General features: G+C 32.2%; 1 protein-coding gene across 1 annotated transcript in view; it reads right to left on the bottom strand.

Moving 5' to 3' along the window:
• Positions 1-213: 213 nt before the first annotated feature.
• The window catches only part of LOC129914581 (ets DNA-binding protein pokkuri-like), a 36,204-nt gene continuing 18,016 nt past the window's right edge, over positions 214-18,401 (bottom strand). Inside the window, exons 2-6 of the mRNA XM_055993905.1 lie at positions 13,038-13,106; positions 4,075-5,179; positions 3,749-3,998; positions 3,007-3,684; positions 214-2,357 (exon numbers count right to left, since the gene is read on the bottom strand). Coding sequence (XP_055849880.1) covers positions 2,159-2,357; positions 3,007-3,684; positions 3,749-3,998; positions 4,075-5,056 — 2,109 coding nt within the window. The 5' untranslated portion in view covers positions 5,057-5,179; positions 13,038-13,106 and the 3' untranslated portion in view covers positions 214-2,158. The remainder of the gene's footprint in view (positions 2,358-3,006; positions 3,685-3,748; positions 3,999-4,074; positions 5,180-13,037; positions 13,107-18,401) is intronic.

Genomic DNA, 18,401 nt, shown 5'->3' with positions numbered 1-18,401 from the left:
CTCAATTTTTCTTATTTGCTTTTTATTTATTTTTGTTTTGTTTTTGTATTATTTTTTTTTTTGTTATCTTTTCAAAATAATCTTAATTTGTATAAAAATTTATAGAATGTAAAATAGAAAAAAATTATTGTAATGTAAATATATATTTATATATATATATATATATTTATTTATATATGCATGTATATATTTTTTTGTTGTTGTTTATTTATAATAATAATAATAATAAAATAATAATTACCTAATATTTACAAGTAGAAAGAAAATTATATATTGTTTTGCTTTCTGCGTGCAGCTGAACACTTTTTTATAGCCCTTCATATATATTTTTATATTATATAGAACAAAAAAGAGAGCCCCCCTTCCATTTTAATATGTGTTTTCAATTTTAACTATGAAATAAAATGGAAGCCTTATTTTTGCTTTTTTTTTGTTTTCTTTTGTTAAATATGCATTGATTATAAATTAAAAAATAATAATAAAAAAAGAAATAACAAACAAAGCAAGTAAACACTAAAAATGTTTGCGAAAAACATCATCGCATTGACTTGCATTGATAAAATTGATATTTTAATTGTTTTTTTTTTTTTTTTCATTTTATTTTTATTTAAAGTTAACATAGTCTATGATATATAATTTAATTTAATTTATTTTTTTTTTCTTTTTTATTTTTTTCATATAGTCATTTCTTTTCTTATATTTATTTAATTGATAAAATTATTGTACAATCTAAAAACTATAATCTAGAGATAAACACAAAAGATTACTTAAAAAATGGAAGCCGATTTTATTTTAAACACTTTTTAGTTTATATTTATTTTTTTCTTAAATGTTTGGTTTTGGAAGAAAATAAGAAAATATATTTTAATTTAATTTTTTTAGACCCTAGTTTGCACTGAAACTTGATGCTGAAACTTGAAACTTGGTGCTTTGCACAAGGTCGTTAAATCTTAATATTTGTTTACTTTTTTTTTTAATGAATAGCTGTTGAAGCTGATAAGTGTTTTTTTTTATACACATTTCGATTTCTTTAATAGAAAAAAATATTATAAAATAAAAAAAAAAAAAAATAATAAAAATGTTATCACATAAATCGTAAAACAAAAATCAACAATAAACAAAATTAATGAAACGATCTAATCGAAAATAAAAAAAATTATCGTTCTACAACTACAACTTGACGACCGAATCACAAATTTCTAAATATTTTTTTTTTTTGTGGGGAGGACAAAAATGTATAAAAAATAAAATAAAGGGAAGCACAAATTAATAATAATTCCTCCAACGTTTTAAGAAGGAAACAAGGAAAATTAAAAAAAAAAGTATTTACATCTTTGACAAAAATTAATTATTTTTTTTCGTTTTATTTTTTTATTTTATTAATTCTTTTATTTAACAAAAAAAAGCTTTTTTACCAATTCATGTGCTTCAAACTTAATTATCATTTCATTTCCTAATTTTCCATAGGAGTGTAAAGCTTGGAGAGGATTTTTTTTTTTATTCTTAGAAACTAAAAAAATATTTAAAAAAAATTAAAACAGAAGCGTGATATAGCTTCGTCTTGTTGACAATAATAATAATATTAATTATTTAATATATATATAATGTTTATGTATATAACGATATATTGCCTATTTAATGAACTAATATCTCTCTTATTTAGAAAAAAAAAATCAATTAAATAAATTTTACAGAAATTTTATGAATTATCATTTAAATTGGCACATTTTACATTGTTTTTGATTTGAGAATCACCTTAAATTTAATTTTGTTTTCATCATCATTTTTTTAAAATAATTTACTTGCTAATTTAATAAAATTAAATATTTTTTCTTCATTATTTTCTTCTCAGTGTGTGTTAATATATTTATATATTTTTTTATTTTGTTTTTGTATAAAATATATATATAATATAGATGTATGAATAATTTATACAGACTCCTACTAATCTTGCCCAGAAAACTGGATTGCAAATATTGTTCATAAAAAAATATTCTTTTCTTTCTTTTTTTTAACTTTTTTTTGTTTTTGATTTAACATCACGCAAATCAATATTTTGTGATTGTCTAATTTCTATATTTTGTTTAATTTTCATATATTTTTGTTTTTTAATTTTTTTTTGAAATACTGTCCAGCAATTTATTTTTTTTTTTTAAATTTATTTACGCAAATCTGTAGGCATATTACTTTCGTAATTGCCTGTTTCACTGCTTGTTTCAGTTTGCATATTTGTTGATGTTTGCATATCTTCGGATGAATCGTGACACTGCTGCATATGACTGGGAGACTCTGGCGAACTATTTTCGTTGTAGCGAATCAGTTTTATTGTGGTCAGACCATCTGCATTGCGAATCAATCTGTAACAAAAAAAAATAAATTAGGAAAAATGTTTAAATAGAAAAACAAGTTATATTATTTTTTTTGGGTTTGGTTTCAGTTTCTAGGATTTGTTTTGAGAATTACACCCCTATTACGATTGTCAACTATCAATTGATAGTTGATAAAAAATAAATTTCGATCTCTTATTATCTAATTTGCAAAAAAATTGAAAACAAAGAATAATGCCAACCGTTATTATTTGAAATGTAATTGAAAAATTCCATTAAAAAATGACTAGTTTTCCTCCAAATTAGATTTTAACACACCAAATTTTGTATTAATCAACTATCAATTGATAGATAGTTGACAATCGTATAATAAAAAAATTATACAGATGTGAGGAGATCAAAAGTATATATTGGATTGCGGAGTCTGCTTCCGTTAAAAAATGCCAGACTAGTTTATGAAAGTTTTCTGTAGAGTTTGTATTCAAAAGTGACATTACGCAGGGTTCTATTATGTTACCAATACTTTTTATTATTAATAAGCGAGAGAAGGAGAACTGAATAGAATTATGAAAAGAGATTGAATACAAATTCTCAAATCTCCCAGATCTTTAAAAAAAAAAAGAAAACTGATTCTTCCGATGCTTAAAACTATAAAATAAAGAAAATCAATTTAACTTACGGATAACAATCAGAACTGGATGATTGTGAATAGCTTCTCTTTTCCGAAGACGACGAATGACCCGATGACACACTAAGATCAGTTGGTTTCATTTCATCTCCATCTTGGCTATTTGACTCCAATTTTATCGAGTTAAATTGAAGCCTTTCGCTGGGTGTTGTAGGCAGTGCAGGTGAATTGGGCGGTTGTTGGTGCTGCTGTTGTTGTTGTTGCTGCTGTTGTTGTTGTTGGTTATTTGAAGTGAGGTAATGAAAGGCACCATTGATGGCGTGCATAAATAATGGGGATGTGGGTGGTGGGCCATAAGCTGCTGCTGCAGCTGCTACAGCAGCCGCTGCCGATGGCGAGATCGCTGAAGCTGAAGGCAGGGCACCAGGTATACCCAGTTGATTGTTGTTGTTATTGCTTCTTGAAGACGGCCTCTGGGGTGATTGCGAGGGTTGTTGTGAAACTGCCTGCTGTTGTTGTTGTTGTTGATGTTGTTGTGTCTGTCCTTGTTGTTGACCATTTTGGCCATTATTTTGGGAAGACATTGGCCAGTTTGAACTGCCACTGGTTGCGGGTGATTGTACATTGCCAGCTGTACTACTATTTCCTGTGCCTGATGAATTCGCCACTGATTGGCGAAGCAGTGAAATGTTTTTAATGTTCTTTAGTTCAGTAGGATTTCGAAGAAATCTAAAAATAAGAAGAAATGAAATGAAAATAAGATCGCTTTGAAAGTTTAAAAGTTTGAACTTACTGGTAGCAATGACGTTCTCCTTGAACTTTTCGCAGAATATTCACTCGATAGTAGTATCGGAGAGCTCTTGACATTTTATCGTAATTCATTGAAAGGTGATTCTTTTGAATTCCCCACAATTTGGCTAGACCAGCTGGATCCACAATCTTAAAGACTCCTGTATCTCTGCACTTCCATGCGATCAAATCGCTGTACTTTTGATTTCTATCATTCAAAAGCTGTTGCAAGAAGTCCCACAATAGGCGACCATCTAAAATAGAAAAGAAAATACATAGATGTTTAGGACAATATTCCTATATAATCTGGTTGAATGTATAAGAACTTACTTGTATTAGGCTCAGAATTCTCTGGGAAAAACTCCCTCTTCACTGGCATATAACTGGGAGTTGTTGGCGCCGATGTAGACCCACCATTACTGGTGCTGCCCGAGGCACTATGCATTTTCTGGTTGGCTTGGTTTTGTGACCAAGTATTCACAAAACTATTTGTAATCTGATGCGTCAGACTTGGTGACATATCCTTTAGAACGGGTGTAGGTGGCGGACTATTGTTATTATACTGCGCCACAGCTGCAGCTGCAGCAACTGCTGCTGCTGCCCGGGATGCAGCTTTTGATTCCGAATACGTTTCCTCATCCGAATCCGATTGATTGCTACTCGAACTGGTTGTGTTATTTTGGATGAAAACACTTCCGTTGTTCATATTGCTTTGACTGCTGGAACTGCCATTACTGCTGGCATTTTGTTCTTGACCTTGTGGCGGACTACTGGCCTGTGAGTCAACAGATGGCGGTGGACTCAGGGTCACAGAGTTTGGAGGCATAAAGTGATGCATGTGTGCGTTGTGAAAGGGACTTTCTGGTGGTACAATTGGTGGCCATGTAGGCGTTGGCGGATGACTATGAGGTGACAAAGGGTAACGGCTGGTGGGCGTAACTGGACTATTGGGCAGATGCCAATGCATCATGTGTGATTCGATTATGAGCATCTGTAAGACATTATGCAACACATCTCCGGCTCCAGGACAACGATGACCAAAATCAGCTCTTGTCAGTAGACATAGAGCTTTGCCATTCATTTGAAATAAATCATGATCGACTTTGGGTAGATCAAATTCACGTTCGCAAAATCTTAAAAAGACTGTAACATCTTCTCGACCCCAGAGTCGTGGGTCTGAGGGCAAAGATGCCGGCAACTGGGTTTTCAATTCGGCCAACTGACTCGGAGGTGCTGGTGGACACCGCCATAGCACATCACTCCAGAGCCCTAGCGGTGGATTCAACGATAGTTGCACTGGTAACATTTTCATTTTGGATTTGACTGTGTTTTGGAAGATTTCAAATTTTGGTTTGTTTTTGAAACCTTACTTATTTAATTTTTGTTTGTTTGGTTTTTCTTTTCTTTGATGATTATTGATTCGAAGAAAATAAATCTGAAAAATAGAAAAGAAATAATTTGTTAATTTTATTTCAAACTAAACCAATTTTAGGAGAAAATTATAAAAAAAAAATCACACGTTGGGCGCCATTTAACAAATAAACTAAACAAAGGAAACATGCTTTTCAAATGAATTCCTAATCGAATTCAAAATACCTATCATTGTTATTGGGTTTCTGTATCTAGGAGAAAATTATCGAATTTCACACGTTGGGCGCCATTTAACAAATTACACATGAGAAGATGATCTAGTACATTTGCTACCACATCTTCTCATGTTGTTCTGTCTGAGTGGATGATAATTGTATTGAAATTGTATGACTCATGAGTCATGAATTGTAGTTCAACCAAAAATAATGGTTAGTTACTAGAAACAAACTCAAAGATAAAGAACACCCTTTGGTACTCTTATCTTTGGGGGAAAAAAATGTACTAGTGACGCATAAGTATATATCTTCTACAGTAAAGTTATGTACGCACATGTCACATGAGCAGCATAGTATGAAAGTGTTTGAACTTTCGAAAGATTAAAAGAATGTTTATTTGTTTCTAAGAAAGCAATGTCGAGACAATGTTTACAAAAACTAATACGTTTATTATTGAAAGTAAATCCTATTAAGCTGGAAATGAGAAAAATTAAAAAAAAAAATGCAGTACAAAAATGACAACGATTTGTGTTCTTCAGTACTCAAATTCAAATCGACCAGAGTTAAATTAATGGATTGTATCAGATTATTATCTCTTCGGGATGCTCAAAAAATGAAACGATCCTATGATACCCTTGCTTAAAGCATGATTTTAATTAAAATGTTTACAATAGTAATTATATCTATCGGATACCTTCTAAGATTGGGATTTTAAGCTAGATGGCAAATTCTTAAGTTCTAAATTTTGAAAGGCTCAGATTGGTCAAAACCAAATGTCAACTAAATTTTTAGAGGCTCTGATTGGTCAGAATCAAATTTAACCTTACTTTTTATGACATTTGACCAATCAAAGCATCTAAAAATTCAGATTCTTAATTCAGGTAGTATGCGTTGAACATTTACATTAATATGAACATGGCTGATTCAAATTGCTGTAAGTTCTGTTGGTTTACTTTATTTATAACCTATATTGAAATGCCTGAGTGAAAATGAAGTCAGTTCCGTTTGTTAACTTTATTATTAAAATAAACTGTTATAATCCGTTTTATAAAAACTTAACAACGTCAATTTAGAAATATTTAGTAAAAATTGACGAAAGCGGTCATGCTATTTGAAATATTAGGTATATCTACTTATAGAACTTAACGATTTTATTCATTTCAGGACTTCAAAATAAAAATGTTGTTCTATCAAAATGTTCCTTACAAAGTCAAAGTTTCGATTACATTTAATTACACTCCGTATACAATCAACAATGCTATTAAGATTTTAATTATAATTGGTTCATTCGTTATAAGTTGTCAGAAACAAAAAAATATGATTTTATTCTACAAAAAAAAAACCCATACGCCTTAAATGCCTCTGGTATTAAAATTGTATTATACCACACGACAACATTGCCAAGATCAATTAGCCATCTATTCATGGCTTAAAGCAGGCTGCAGGAATATAAGTACGTACTACGAAACCAAAGCCTTAGCTCATTGTATCTTACATACATAAATATAGCTACAGGCTAAAGTCAGCACCAGCACAAATCAACTTGCATCAAACTTTATAACAAACAGCTCTCTGGCATACTTGTCACGAAGCTTAGGAATGCCGGTCACCAGAGATAATAACATTTTTGTTGCTTTATTAAATGCAAAGAGTATCCGGCAAATCCAGTTTAAGCGGAAATTCAGATTCTTTTGCCGTCACCGTCATCATCTTGTGTGTGTTGTTGTTGTTGTTTTTTTTTTCTTCTCTTATTTCTTTTTGCTTTGGGTATTTTATTTTTTATCGTTTCTTCCTTTTTCTCCCTTCACCTGCTTGTTCTTGTTTATTATAAAAAAGTTTATTTCTTGTTCTTCATTTTCTTGATTTTTTTTTTATTCAGAATTCTTTGGTTGTATTCCTTGCGTAGATGTTTAAAAATCTTAAAAAAAATGATCACAAAAAGCTTTAAGAGCAAACATGACGAATTGGATAGTTTCTATAATTTTATATTTTGTTCTTTTTCTGTATATGAATATGATGTTAGTCAGACAAAAGAGATAAACGAAAAAAAAAGAACAAACAACAACGAAAAAAATGGTAGATAGATAAATACGGAAATCGTAAAAAAATTCTAAATCTATATTTAGATAAGAGCGAAGAAAAACAACGCCTGACAGCGAACTGAGTATATACAAGAGACGATGCGGAAGTCCAACGACTCCCGCTTCTGTGTTCATCTCCTGCCGCGCGATCGTTTACTTGCCGGCAACGCCGCACCGCACTGCTCTCTGCTCTGATCCGACCGACTGACACTGCCAGTTAAAACTGTAGTGTTATTGTTTGGCCGAGAGTATATCGCGTCGCGCCGCCGTTGTTTCCTAGTCCTTCCATATAAGCCCCAGCCATCAGATCAGACCAACAGAGCTAGTATAGTTCAGTTGTTGTAGAAGTCTGCGAGACTACGCCGCCACTTCCCGATGTCATGCCGAAATAAAATACAAAAAAAAAAAATAGAAACAAAAAACACGTAACAACAACTTTGTTTCTAAGAAAAGCGATGAGCAGAAGTCAGCAGCAGCAGCAGCAGCAAGCAAGCATACAGCTGCTGGCTAGCTAACAGCTTGTATAGGAAACTATGATCTTCACACAAAACAATCACATCAGCAGACGCTCTTTTCTCGCTGATATACCTACTTAACATTTGTGTTGTTGATTGTGATTCGACATATTTGTTAGTTATTTTCGGGGTGGCATGCAAGAGGGGGTTTATATTTAAGTGTGGGCCAAACCAAAAAAGCTTAGGTATTTGTTTGTTTTCCAAAGTTTGTTGTACAGGTTTGCCGTTGGTATTTTTGTGGCAAAATTATGTAAGGAAGATAATGAAATATTTATTTTATGAATAATAAATATTAAATATTTTCAAGTTTATTTCGTTAAAAAACTTTCTACGATTTTTGAAGTGGGAGTTCTTCCATTAAATGGTTTTATTTATTTTCAGTTCAGTTTCGTTAAGTTTAATAGAAACATCACCGCTCTTTTGAATATTTGGCAAAACAAAAAAAAACTACACAGTTTAACAATTTGAAAATTTCTGTCGTAAATGATTTATCGAATCTGCACAAAGTCGTGTTGTTCTGTTTGAAACTGTTGTGCCCTGTCCCGTTCTGACTATTTCTTCGATGAATAGCGTTATCTACATAAGCATGAACATGGCCGAGTCACATTTCAGCCAGTTCTGTTTGTTTACTATATTTAAAAACAAACTTGAAATGGCTTAAGGCCCAACTATAATAGGTATATGCGCGCATGGGCTTATGTCAAAATCGAACGAATTGCTTCGTCCTGTTTCTGAAAACATGAGGAGTAACCATAATAAACATACGCGGACATAGCCTTCTGTCACAATTTACATTTTTGTTTTCCATAATTTTTAAAAAAATCGAGTTGAATTTACACAAAAATTCAACTGATGCCAGCTGATTTTAGGTCAGTTTCGTTAAGTTTTAATTTTTTTAATCAATTCTTAAGACACAAAAACAATAATCTATCGAAATGTTCCTAGTTGAATTAGACAGTAAAAAAAAAAAAAAAATTCAATTGAAAAGGCTTCCAGGCTATATGAACGGTTCTCAATATTGTAATCCATCTTTGTAGCTACAGGCTTCAGTCTATCGTCTTTTTCAAGTCGTAAAAACTCGTTTCCGCATACCGTATAAGGCTTCCTTGGAAGCTGTGTCATTATCTATAACATGAGGCAACAGCTAAGATGAGATGAAATGGTACTTTTCTCTAATTCACGATCTTGACTTAAACCGCGCCGCACCACCATCACTTTAGGTGATCGTCGCTCCCCGGGCAACAGGATGAGTAGTCTTAAAGTTCCCCCGAAAATAATTACATAGCCAAAGCAGTTCCTGGATGCATCCTCTTGCTGTGTTCTTCTTCCTTTAACACCGATACAAGTACATCTCTCACACATCCACTGTGTGCTATGGCTGAGCTGGCTGGCCCGTTCCGTTCCTTGATGCCCGTTAAGATGGTTATACTTGAAATTCACTTCCTGGATCCCAGACGAAAATCTTGTTTTTTCAGCCACCACCACCACCGTGCACCGTCATCACCATCAACCACCAACCAAAGCAATCGATGGATGCGCAACTGGAATCTTTATGTGCTCTCTTACGACTAAGACGATTACTACAACGAAGACTATACGACTACGACGACGATCGTCAGCATCATAATCATGATGTTGCCGATTCCGATCGCCTCCTTCTTTGATCATATTGCGGATGCTGCCCCTTTGGTGCTTGCAATGACCTCGTATTTGTTCCTGATCCGAGGCCCAGCCACCATTAAATGCTGGATATCAATGTGTTGTTCTCTCGAATGTTGTGTATGCATGAAGAAAGGTACCTACATCCAAACATACATACTCCGAAAGAAGACTTCTTCTTCCTTCTTTGTGCAGCATCATCGCGCAGGAGTATATAGGATGAAACCTTAATCTAGGAGGAAGCAATACACTTAAATTTCTGTACTTTACCACCCCTGCTGCGCATCTGTATTTCAAAACGTGCGAGCAAAGAAACCAGTTTAAGCGGAAACTACACAACATTTTAACTGCGGCTGTGGCAGAAGCATGCTGATGGACTATGGAGCAGGGAATAGCAGCAGCACAAGCACACAGAGAAGACGACTTCGACGACAGCGGTGGCGGCTATGGCCAAATTCCAAAGTGAAGTCGACTTTATTTTGTTGTTGTTGTTGGGTTTGTTTGTTTACCTTCTCCTCTACAGAACTCTCCTCTTGGTGTTGCTTACTGTATGCCTAGCAGCCAAGTGAATAATAGGTATCGCTATTTATGATGCAGACACAAAACGAACAAAAAAAAAAAAAACCATGCAGTGGGTATCTTTCAGAACAACATGTGTAAAAAAAGATTCTTTTTATGAGTTTTTTTTTCTTTTCTGTATTTTTTTTTGACAGTGTGGCTGCCGTTTAAAAAAACCACTCCAATCTGTGCTGTATACAGATATGAAAGATGATGCGATCGTTAAAGAACGAAAAAAAAAAAACAACAAAAAATGCACATGCTGAACTGAAACAGGGACTGCGGGTGCGTAGCGGGAGAGTTAGGGCGCGTCTTTATAACTTGTCTGTTGGAATTTTTTTTTTTAAATAAATATGATGGGAATACGTTGATGAATAAATTGACCAAAATCTCAAACCAACTGATCACCCATTAAGACACAGGGTGAAACAGAATGAAGACGACAAATTGCAGTGAAAACTTAGCAATTCAATTTTATGTCTGAGAAGCTGTCAAAAAGTTGCCCCAATTTGCGAGCAATTTTTTGACAGCTTGCTCATTGGACGCAAGATATTTGACTTTCTTAAATGGTGTTCTCATTTATTCTGTGGATACAAGTTCAATTTTGGCAAGCAAATAATAGCCTTAATTGCTTTATCTTTAAAATGTTTGTTTGTGTTTGATGTGGCGTTAACGTAATGTCACTTTCAAGGTAACTTGCCTGCAAGTTGAAACTTCGGTAGGCTTCTTTTTTATTTCAAATTTCTATTTTTGAAGTTATACTTCTTTTCCGGCGTTTGTACTGAGTGTAAATTTTTTTTTTTCTCATCAGTGGACAGACCTTTTTTTATTCTTTAGATGTGTTCATATTCATGAGGATCGAAGGTACCGAATTTTTAATGTCAAAATACATCGAAAATGATTGAGTGCTTTTAATTCTTATGTACTAAATCCATGTACTAATGATTGACAAGCAGTATGTTTGTTTGCTTCTCAGATTTCAAATTCCACTTACTTGCTTTATTGTTTCACAATGCTCATCAATCACAATTGATTCAGCTATCCCTCGAATGAGTAAACTATATTACACAAGATCATGTATACTGGTCCTGGCTTAACAATAAAAAAAAAACACCCTGTCAAATAAACACTTCAGATCATCCCTCACACAAGCAACACTTGGATATTTGATATTGGAATTTCCAGCAAAACTTGGTGTATATATGACGTGAACATCATGAAATTTGATGATGACATCACACACATGAAGACGAACGTGATTTTTTGCTGCCAATTTTTGAATAAAGAAAAACGACATAAAACAAAGGAATCCGGACATAAGGGACGATTTTTATAGAAGATGAAAAAAAAGACGTTAAAAAATATCAAAGACAAATTTAAATTTTTTTAGGACAGTTAACGGTATGCCGCAGCCACCATCAATGCTCTTTTTCTTCGACTATTATCTCAGATCAGTCAATGACCCGAAACAGCTTGTCTAAAAAAAAGACGCTTATTGCTGAATCTTATTAAAAAAAAATGCTGAAAAAAAATTTGCTATCATCTTGAAATAAAAACACTATATCAATCGATAAACAACAGAAACAAGATATTTAATTTATTCACATTTGTCGAGTGGTTTTTTCCCTGGTTTGATTTTTCTGTCGAATATTTTTGTTCTCTCGAGAGTTCCAACTCATTTCTTCGTCGCAGATTTTTAAGTTTTTGTTGTTGTTTCTGACTTAATTATGCTGGAAGTAGGTGGTGCCGTGTCCGAATACCTGTTTCTTGTTGTTGTTGTTGTTGTTTTTTTTTTTTTTTGAAGTTTGTAAGTACCTAATTCTCTCAAATCGGACGGAGCTGACTTTCGTTCGTGTGTTATTCGGAAAAGAAACCAAACATATAGGAACACGAAAAATAATAGGTAAACTTAAGAGGTGTTATTAATCGTTCGATAACCTTTTGCGTTTACGCATTTATGTTGGTCGCTACTTGACTATGATGATGATGATGCTGCTTCTTTTAGGTTTACCCAAGAGATCACGATCATCATCATCAACATCATAAGAAAACCATTGGCAAGTTAGAACAGCAGTCAACCAGATCTTTAGAAATATAGGTAGAATTAATAGAAGACAATGTTCTTTTGTGGGGCGAGGCGAACATTAGTTTTGGTTTTTGTGTGTGTTTTTTTTTTTTTTTTGATTTTAGAAAAGTCATTACCCGAGCGATAGAATCCAAAATCAGCCTCAGGGAATCTCTAATTCTATTTGTTGCCCTGCCCTTAAGCCATTTAAAAATTTAATTTAATACATATGTACATATAAAGATAGGCAGAAATGAACAGGTAACAGTAGTGTGTTTTTTATGCGTCATTATAGGAAGGTATAATATTATTGTGTTTCACCATAAACTCATTCGTTTCCTCAAGAATTTCGATTCGTTCAAATCTCAGTTAAGCTTGTGTATATATTTTTTCTATTTCCTAAAGAATGTTTTATTAGCTATCAAGCTAGCTATCAAACAAATTGTGTTCACTCGAAGTTCACGCGATAGTTATTTGAGTTTGAGTTTAAGACTATAAACTTCAGATATCACGTACATAACGACTGATAAGATAATGTTACTATAATAACGAGTGTAGTAGATACAGTTAACTTTACCTACCTATCAACAAAAAAAAAATCTATTATATATTTATTTAATTTTTTTATTTTTTTAGAGGTTTAGATATAATAAAATAAAAAAAAAAATATTCTAGATTATTTCCTGAAAAACAACACAAAATAATGTGAATATTTTGTTTGCATTGTTTTAACTGCTTTTAACTGAGTGGAGAAACGATAAGGTAGTGAAGAAATAGATACATAAATGAATGGTTGGTTCAATGTTCAATAAAAATGATGGTCACTCACCTCACGTAGACAGCTTCCTTAGACCAGTCATGTGTGCTTATTTTGAGATGACAAGTATTTTAGTTTTAACTGAAAAGATAAATAAAAAAAAAATTCCAATTAATTTTATTTTATAGACAAAAATGAAAAAAAAAAATATTTTGTTTGGGCCTTAAATTTCATTCTGTTTCGACCTTGATCAAAATGAATAACCCACAAAAAAGGGGGTTCCCATCCCTGAAAAGCTTGATAAGTATAGTTTAATTGTAATTCGTTCCCATTTCCAAATTGTTTGACAAGCAACTGCATTCAAGAATATAAACACGTCTAAAGTTAAAGAAAACATTTTGCATACACCTTTAGAAAAAAAAAACTGTGTTCAGGACGAAAGATCTGTTCACGTACTGTGAATTTTTACAATTATTGTTAGTACAAAATTGTTTTTTGAAATTGTCTCGGATATTTGCAAAAGAAAATTCATATTTCGTAAATGAAATTGTCAAACCAAAGAATTTATGACAAATAATTTAACAAATTATTTAACATTCAAATTATTTCCTTGAATTGTTCAGTTTTCAGAATTCTTTTCTCAGAAATTTTACAAGTATTAACATTTTATTGAATGACTCAATATCTACTGAGTAGCTTTAAAAAATAAAACAGTAACAACAGAAGCAATAATAATAATTGTGCATTGTGACATGTTCACGATGATAAGGAAATGATGATTTTACTTCCGTATAAAATATTTCTTAAGAAGAATTTGTAATTTTATAAAGGGTGCTTTTTAAGATGTTAATTTGGCAAATTGAAGTCGTTCTGTTTATGAAACTCAATGAAATTTTCATAAACGTCAATGTTTTTACTTTGATGAATCTGACATTAGATTTTCTCTCCGGAGGCAAATTGTAATTGAGAAGGCAACTAATAAGTTTATAAATGAATAACTACTTTTTACCTGTAAGTTTCATCAATGGCAATGGTTGTCAGTTTTCACTATGACAGCTTCGGAAATACCCCTGACAACAAACGTCTGTTCTAACAATCAATATTTTCCCCACCTTAGATTCTAGCTCCGATTTCCAAAAATTTGTTTGGATTAATTTAAAACACTTTTATAGTCTATAATAGAGTTTGACAAAGTAACGCAATTCATATCATAATATACTCATTCAACAATGATGTGTCAAAAATACTTATCGGAAATATCTTTTCTTTCCTATTTGCCTCACTTTCAAGACCATTACAATTTTTTTTTCATTTCATTTCCAAAAACAAAACGATTAGATATTTTTTTAATCAGAAACAAACAAGAGTGTTTATTTTTTTTTAAATATTTCTTTATCAACTTTATATACCACTTGTGATTATTTACTCAAAATCTGATATAACTAATAGGAAGTAAAAAAGCAAAAACTGTAACTTTTCCTTTCCAATATAGGTATTCAATTAAAAATTATGGTTTTTTTTTTCTTACTATTTACTAGCTAAACAGTTTAAGAAATAACCCAACAACGTTTTTAAATGAATCAGCAGATATTTTAACGTCAATATAATTAATCAAATAAAATTCATAAGAAAATAGATTAAGCTATGTACCTACTGATACTATTTTTTTTTTTTTTTTGAGAACATCTGAATAACTAATTGAATCGAATATTTATAAAAAAAAAACAAACAAAATGAATAAAAAAAAAAAACAATAACATGTGTCATACATATGTCAGATTAGTGAGAGAGGAAATTATAAAAATTTCTGATTGTTTTAAAAATATCTGTCTGCTCCATTTCCTCGCTCGTTAAATACGGAAGTATATGTTTTTAAAATATAATCAGTTGTCGGCGCGGCGGCGGCGGCCAGCAAGAATACGATTTTTTTCTTTTACGTCGTCCGTTGCCCACTGTTGGTCTTGTTGTTGTTGTCTTTTGGTTTGGCACAAGCTTAATAATGTGTCACTTTGTTGTTTGCTTTACACACAACTATAAACTACTTATGATTTACACGATGACTCAATATGAAATTCTTAAAATGTATAAACACAACCTATTAATAAAAATAATATTAATTTATCAATCGTATTAAGTTTTATTAATTAGCATACATCTATCTATGCATAAATTCCTATCAATTCTACGTTCTTAGTTCATATTATAAAGAAAAGCTTGTGCATAGACCCAATGACTTACCCCGCAACGCCATTATTGCTGCCAGTTTAATAGCGCGCCGTGTCTACACGGGGATATTATAATCTTTAGAGCTTTACGAGTAGGAAGTAAACAGATAATCAAGGTAATCAACTTGTTGTATTGTGTCGTTCCTGTTTTTTTTTTTTTTTATTATTTGTCGCAACATTCTGTTCTTAAGTTCGGAAAGCGATTTAGCCAACCCCCAACGTTTCACAGAATATTAAATATTTATGTATGTTTGTGTGTGTGTTTGGAATCGAAAATTTATCACCACAAAATACAACACACTATACACAATGTTGTCTCTATTTCCTCATGGCGCGCGGTCGGTTGGTTGAATTGTCTTAATCGTTTATAGTCCAGTCATTTTAGATTTGGTTGTATGGAGGTCTGAGAAATAATTCGCAACTGCAATTCGGACTAAAAATATGAAAGTACACTAGTACAGGAACTAAACCCCCCATTTTCCGAACAAATGTCTGGACGACTTTGGCCGCCATTTTGTTTTGAACAGTTTTACGACTATAGCTTGTAGTTCGGCTAGTTTTGGTCTTAGAGAAAAATGTTATGAGACAAAGTTGTAGCAAATTTTATTTCCCACAAAAAATGTTGAGTAAGTTTTTATTCTAAAACCTACCATTTAGTAGTTATAATGAATTTCGTAAAATGCTATGCTCACTTATTTTTTATATTCACCATAACTTTTTTTTTCAAACTTTTATTAAAAAATTGTTGTTATAAAAGTTAAAGAGCTACTAATTATCTATGTTTGTCTCATACTAAGTTTTTTTGTCCGAGTTGCCGTTTCCTCACTAAAACAAAAATTCAATAAAAAAATTAGCAAAAACAGGGTGAGGGGAGAGTACGATAATTGTGGTGCCGAGATTTTATAACAGTTTTTTGAAGAAGGGTTCAATACAAGTATTTTTTACTATCGGAAGGGGGGTCTATCTCCCCCCGTTTATGCGGGAGGGGCAGTTTTCTAAAAAAAAAACAGCCTAAAATAAAAAAAAATATTAAAAAACAACGGCAACACTTACAGTTATGAATGATACATTTTCAAAAGCCACAATTATATGCATTATTGTAGTTTTTAAATGGAGCTATTAAAATTTATAGTTTTTGAAATAATCGATTAAAAAAAATTTTTTTTTCCTAAATTTAACTTTGAGATCGATTATTTCAAAAACTATAAATTTTAATAGCTCCATTTAAAAACTACAATAATGCATATAATTGTGACTTTTGAAAAATGTATCATTCATAACTGTAAGTGTTGCCGTTATTTTTTAATATTTTTTTTATTTTAGGCTGTTTTTTTTTAGAAAACTGCCCCTCCCGCATAAACGGGGGGAGATAGACCCCCCTTCCGATAGTAAAAAATACTTGTATTGAACCCTTCTTCAAAAAACTGTTATAAAATCTCGGCACCACAATTATCGTACTCTCCCCTCACCCTGTTTTTGCTAATTTTTTTATTGAATTTTTGTTTTAGTGAGGAAACGGCAACTCGGACAAAAAAACTTAGTATGAGACAAACATAGATAATTAGTAGCTCTTTAACTTTTATAACAACAATTTTTTAATAAAAGTTTGAAAAAAAAAGTTATGGTGAATATAAAAAATAAGTGAGCATAGCATTTTACAAAATTCATTATAACTCCTAAATGGTAGGTTTTAGAATAAAAACTTACTCAACATTTTTTGTGGGAAATAAAATTTGCTACAACTTTGTCTCATAACATTTTTCTCTAAGACCAAAACTAGCCGAACTACAAGCGATAGTCGCAAAACTGTTCAAAACAAAATGGCGGCCAAAGTCGTCCAGACATTTGTTCGGAAAATGGGGGGTTTAGTTCCTGTACTAGTGTACTTTCATATTTTGAGTACAAATTGCAGTTGCGAATTATTTCTCAGCAAAAGTATAACTTGACTGGACTATTAGGTGTGTAGAACAATAAATTTCCTGCCTGTCAATTGAATTCGAATCTAGAAGTCACGTTTATTTATTTTCCTAACACTATAGCTCCCTACCTCCACCCTCCTCAACACTACCTTATAGCAGATATCTAAGATATTATATTCTCAGCCCACCACCACCACCTTTAGCGCTAGCGCTGCTATAGAAATTATTATAATAATTTCCACTTGATTGCGTGATTTCACATTTAAATGATATGGCAAATATATACCGGGAAAGAATCGCAATGTTTCCGCATTTAATTCAAATTATTATTTCTAGTTCTACTCGTCGTCGTTGAGAAGTCGTCGACGTCGTTATATGGCGTATAAAATGCTACTATAGCTTTACCCTGCCGATTGCCGCCCAAAGTTCAGGTCGTCCGTTCACCATGTTGTCCACCACATCGCATCGGTTGTGTGTTGGTTGGGGTTTTGGTTGGTTTCTATAGCAGTGGCTGGCTAAGCGCCATCTTATGACAACTGCTGGACAGACAGACACATACTATCTACTATCTATCTTTCTGAGCTGAGAAGCCAAGTCGTCGATTCTGTTTAAACTTTTTTTTTTTGTATAAATATAACTTGAACTGAGTGTTTAAGGAAGCGATAGCAAGTGGCGGCGGCAATGGCTATAAATTCTTGTATTTTTGCAAGGCTGATACATAGTAGTATGTAGTTGAAATAAATATACAGTAGCGAGCAAAAAAAATGCAAACGAAAAAAGTTTAAAGAGTTGTGAACACGAACTAAGTTACCAAATTTGGCATATTGAAACTGTTTTATTTTCATTAAACAGATTCAATTTGTGGAATATTTTACTCCAAAAACATCATTTGGTCAAAAGTTTACCTAAACATGCGATTTTAGACGAGCAAAAAAATGCAAATGTTTTTATTGTTTGCATTTTTTTTGCTCGCTACTGTACATATGTTTACATTACAAGTGGGGTATAATATTTGTTGACATATTATATTTACTGTAATTATTTACACTTTGATCGAAGTTCAATTAAATCAGAACTATAACTATAACAACTGAACGAAAAAAAAAATAAGAAGAGAAATGTGTTATTGTTCTGACATTTTTACTTCCTCATTCTCAAAGTTGTCTTTTTCTGTGTATTTTTCTATCAAAGTTGTTTACACATTATTGCCACTAGAGATCATAGATAAGCAGAGTCTTTATCTTTAAGTGATGCTCTTTATGTCATTTAGAATCTTTATAGCACTCGTAATG

Source organism: Episyrphus balteatus, chromosome 1, assembly GCF_945859705.1.
Source record: "Episyrphus balteatus chromosome 1, idEpiBalt1.1, whole genome shotgun sequence".
Taxonomy (NCBI): Eukaryota; Metazoa; Arthropoda; class Insecta; order Diptera; family Syrphidae; genus Episyrphus; species Episyrphus balteatus.
Note: the sequence above shows the minus strand (reverse complement) of the source record. Positions and strands in the feature narration are given on the sequence as shown.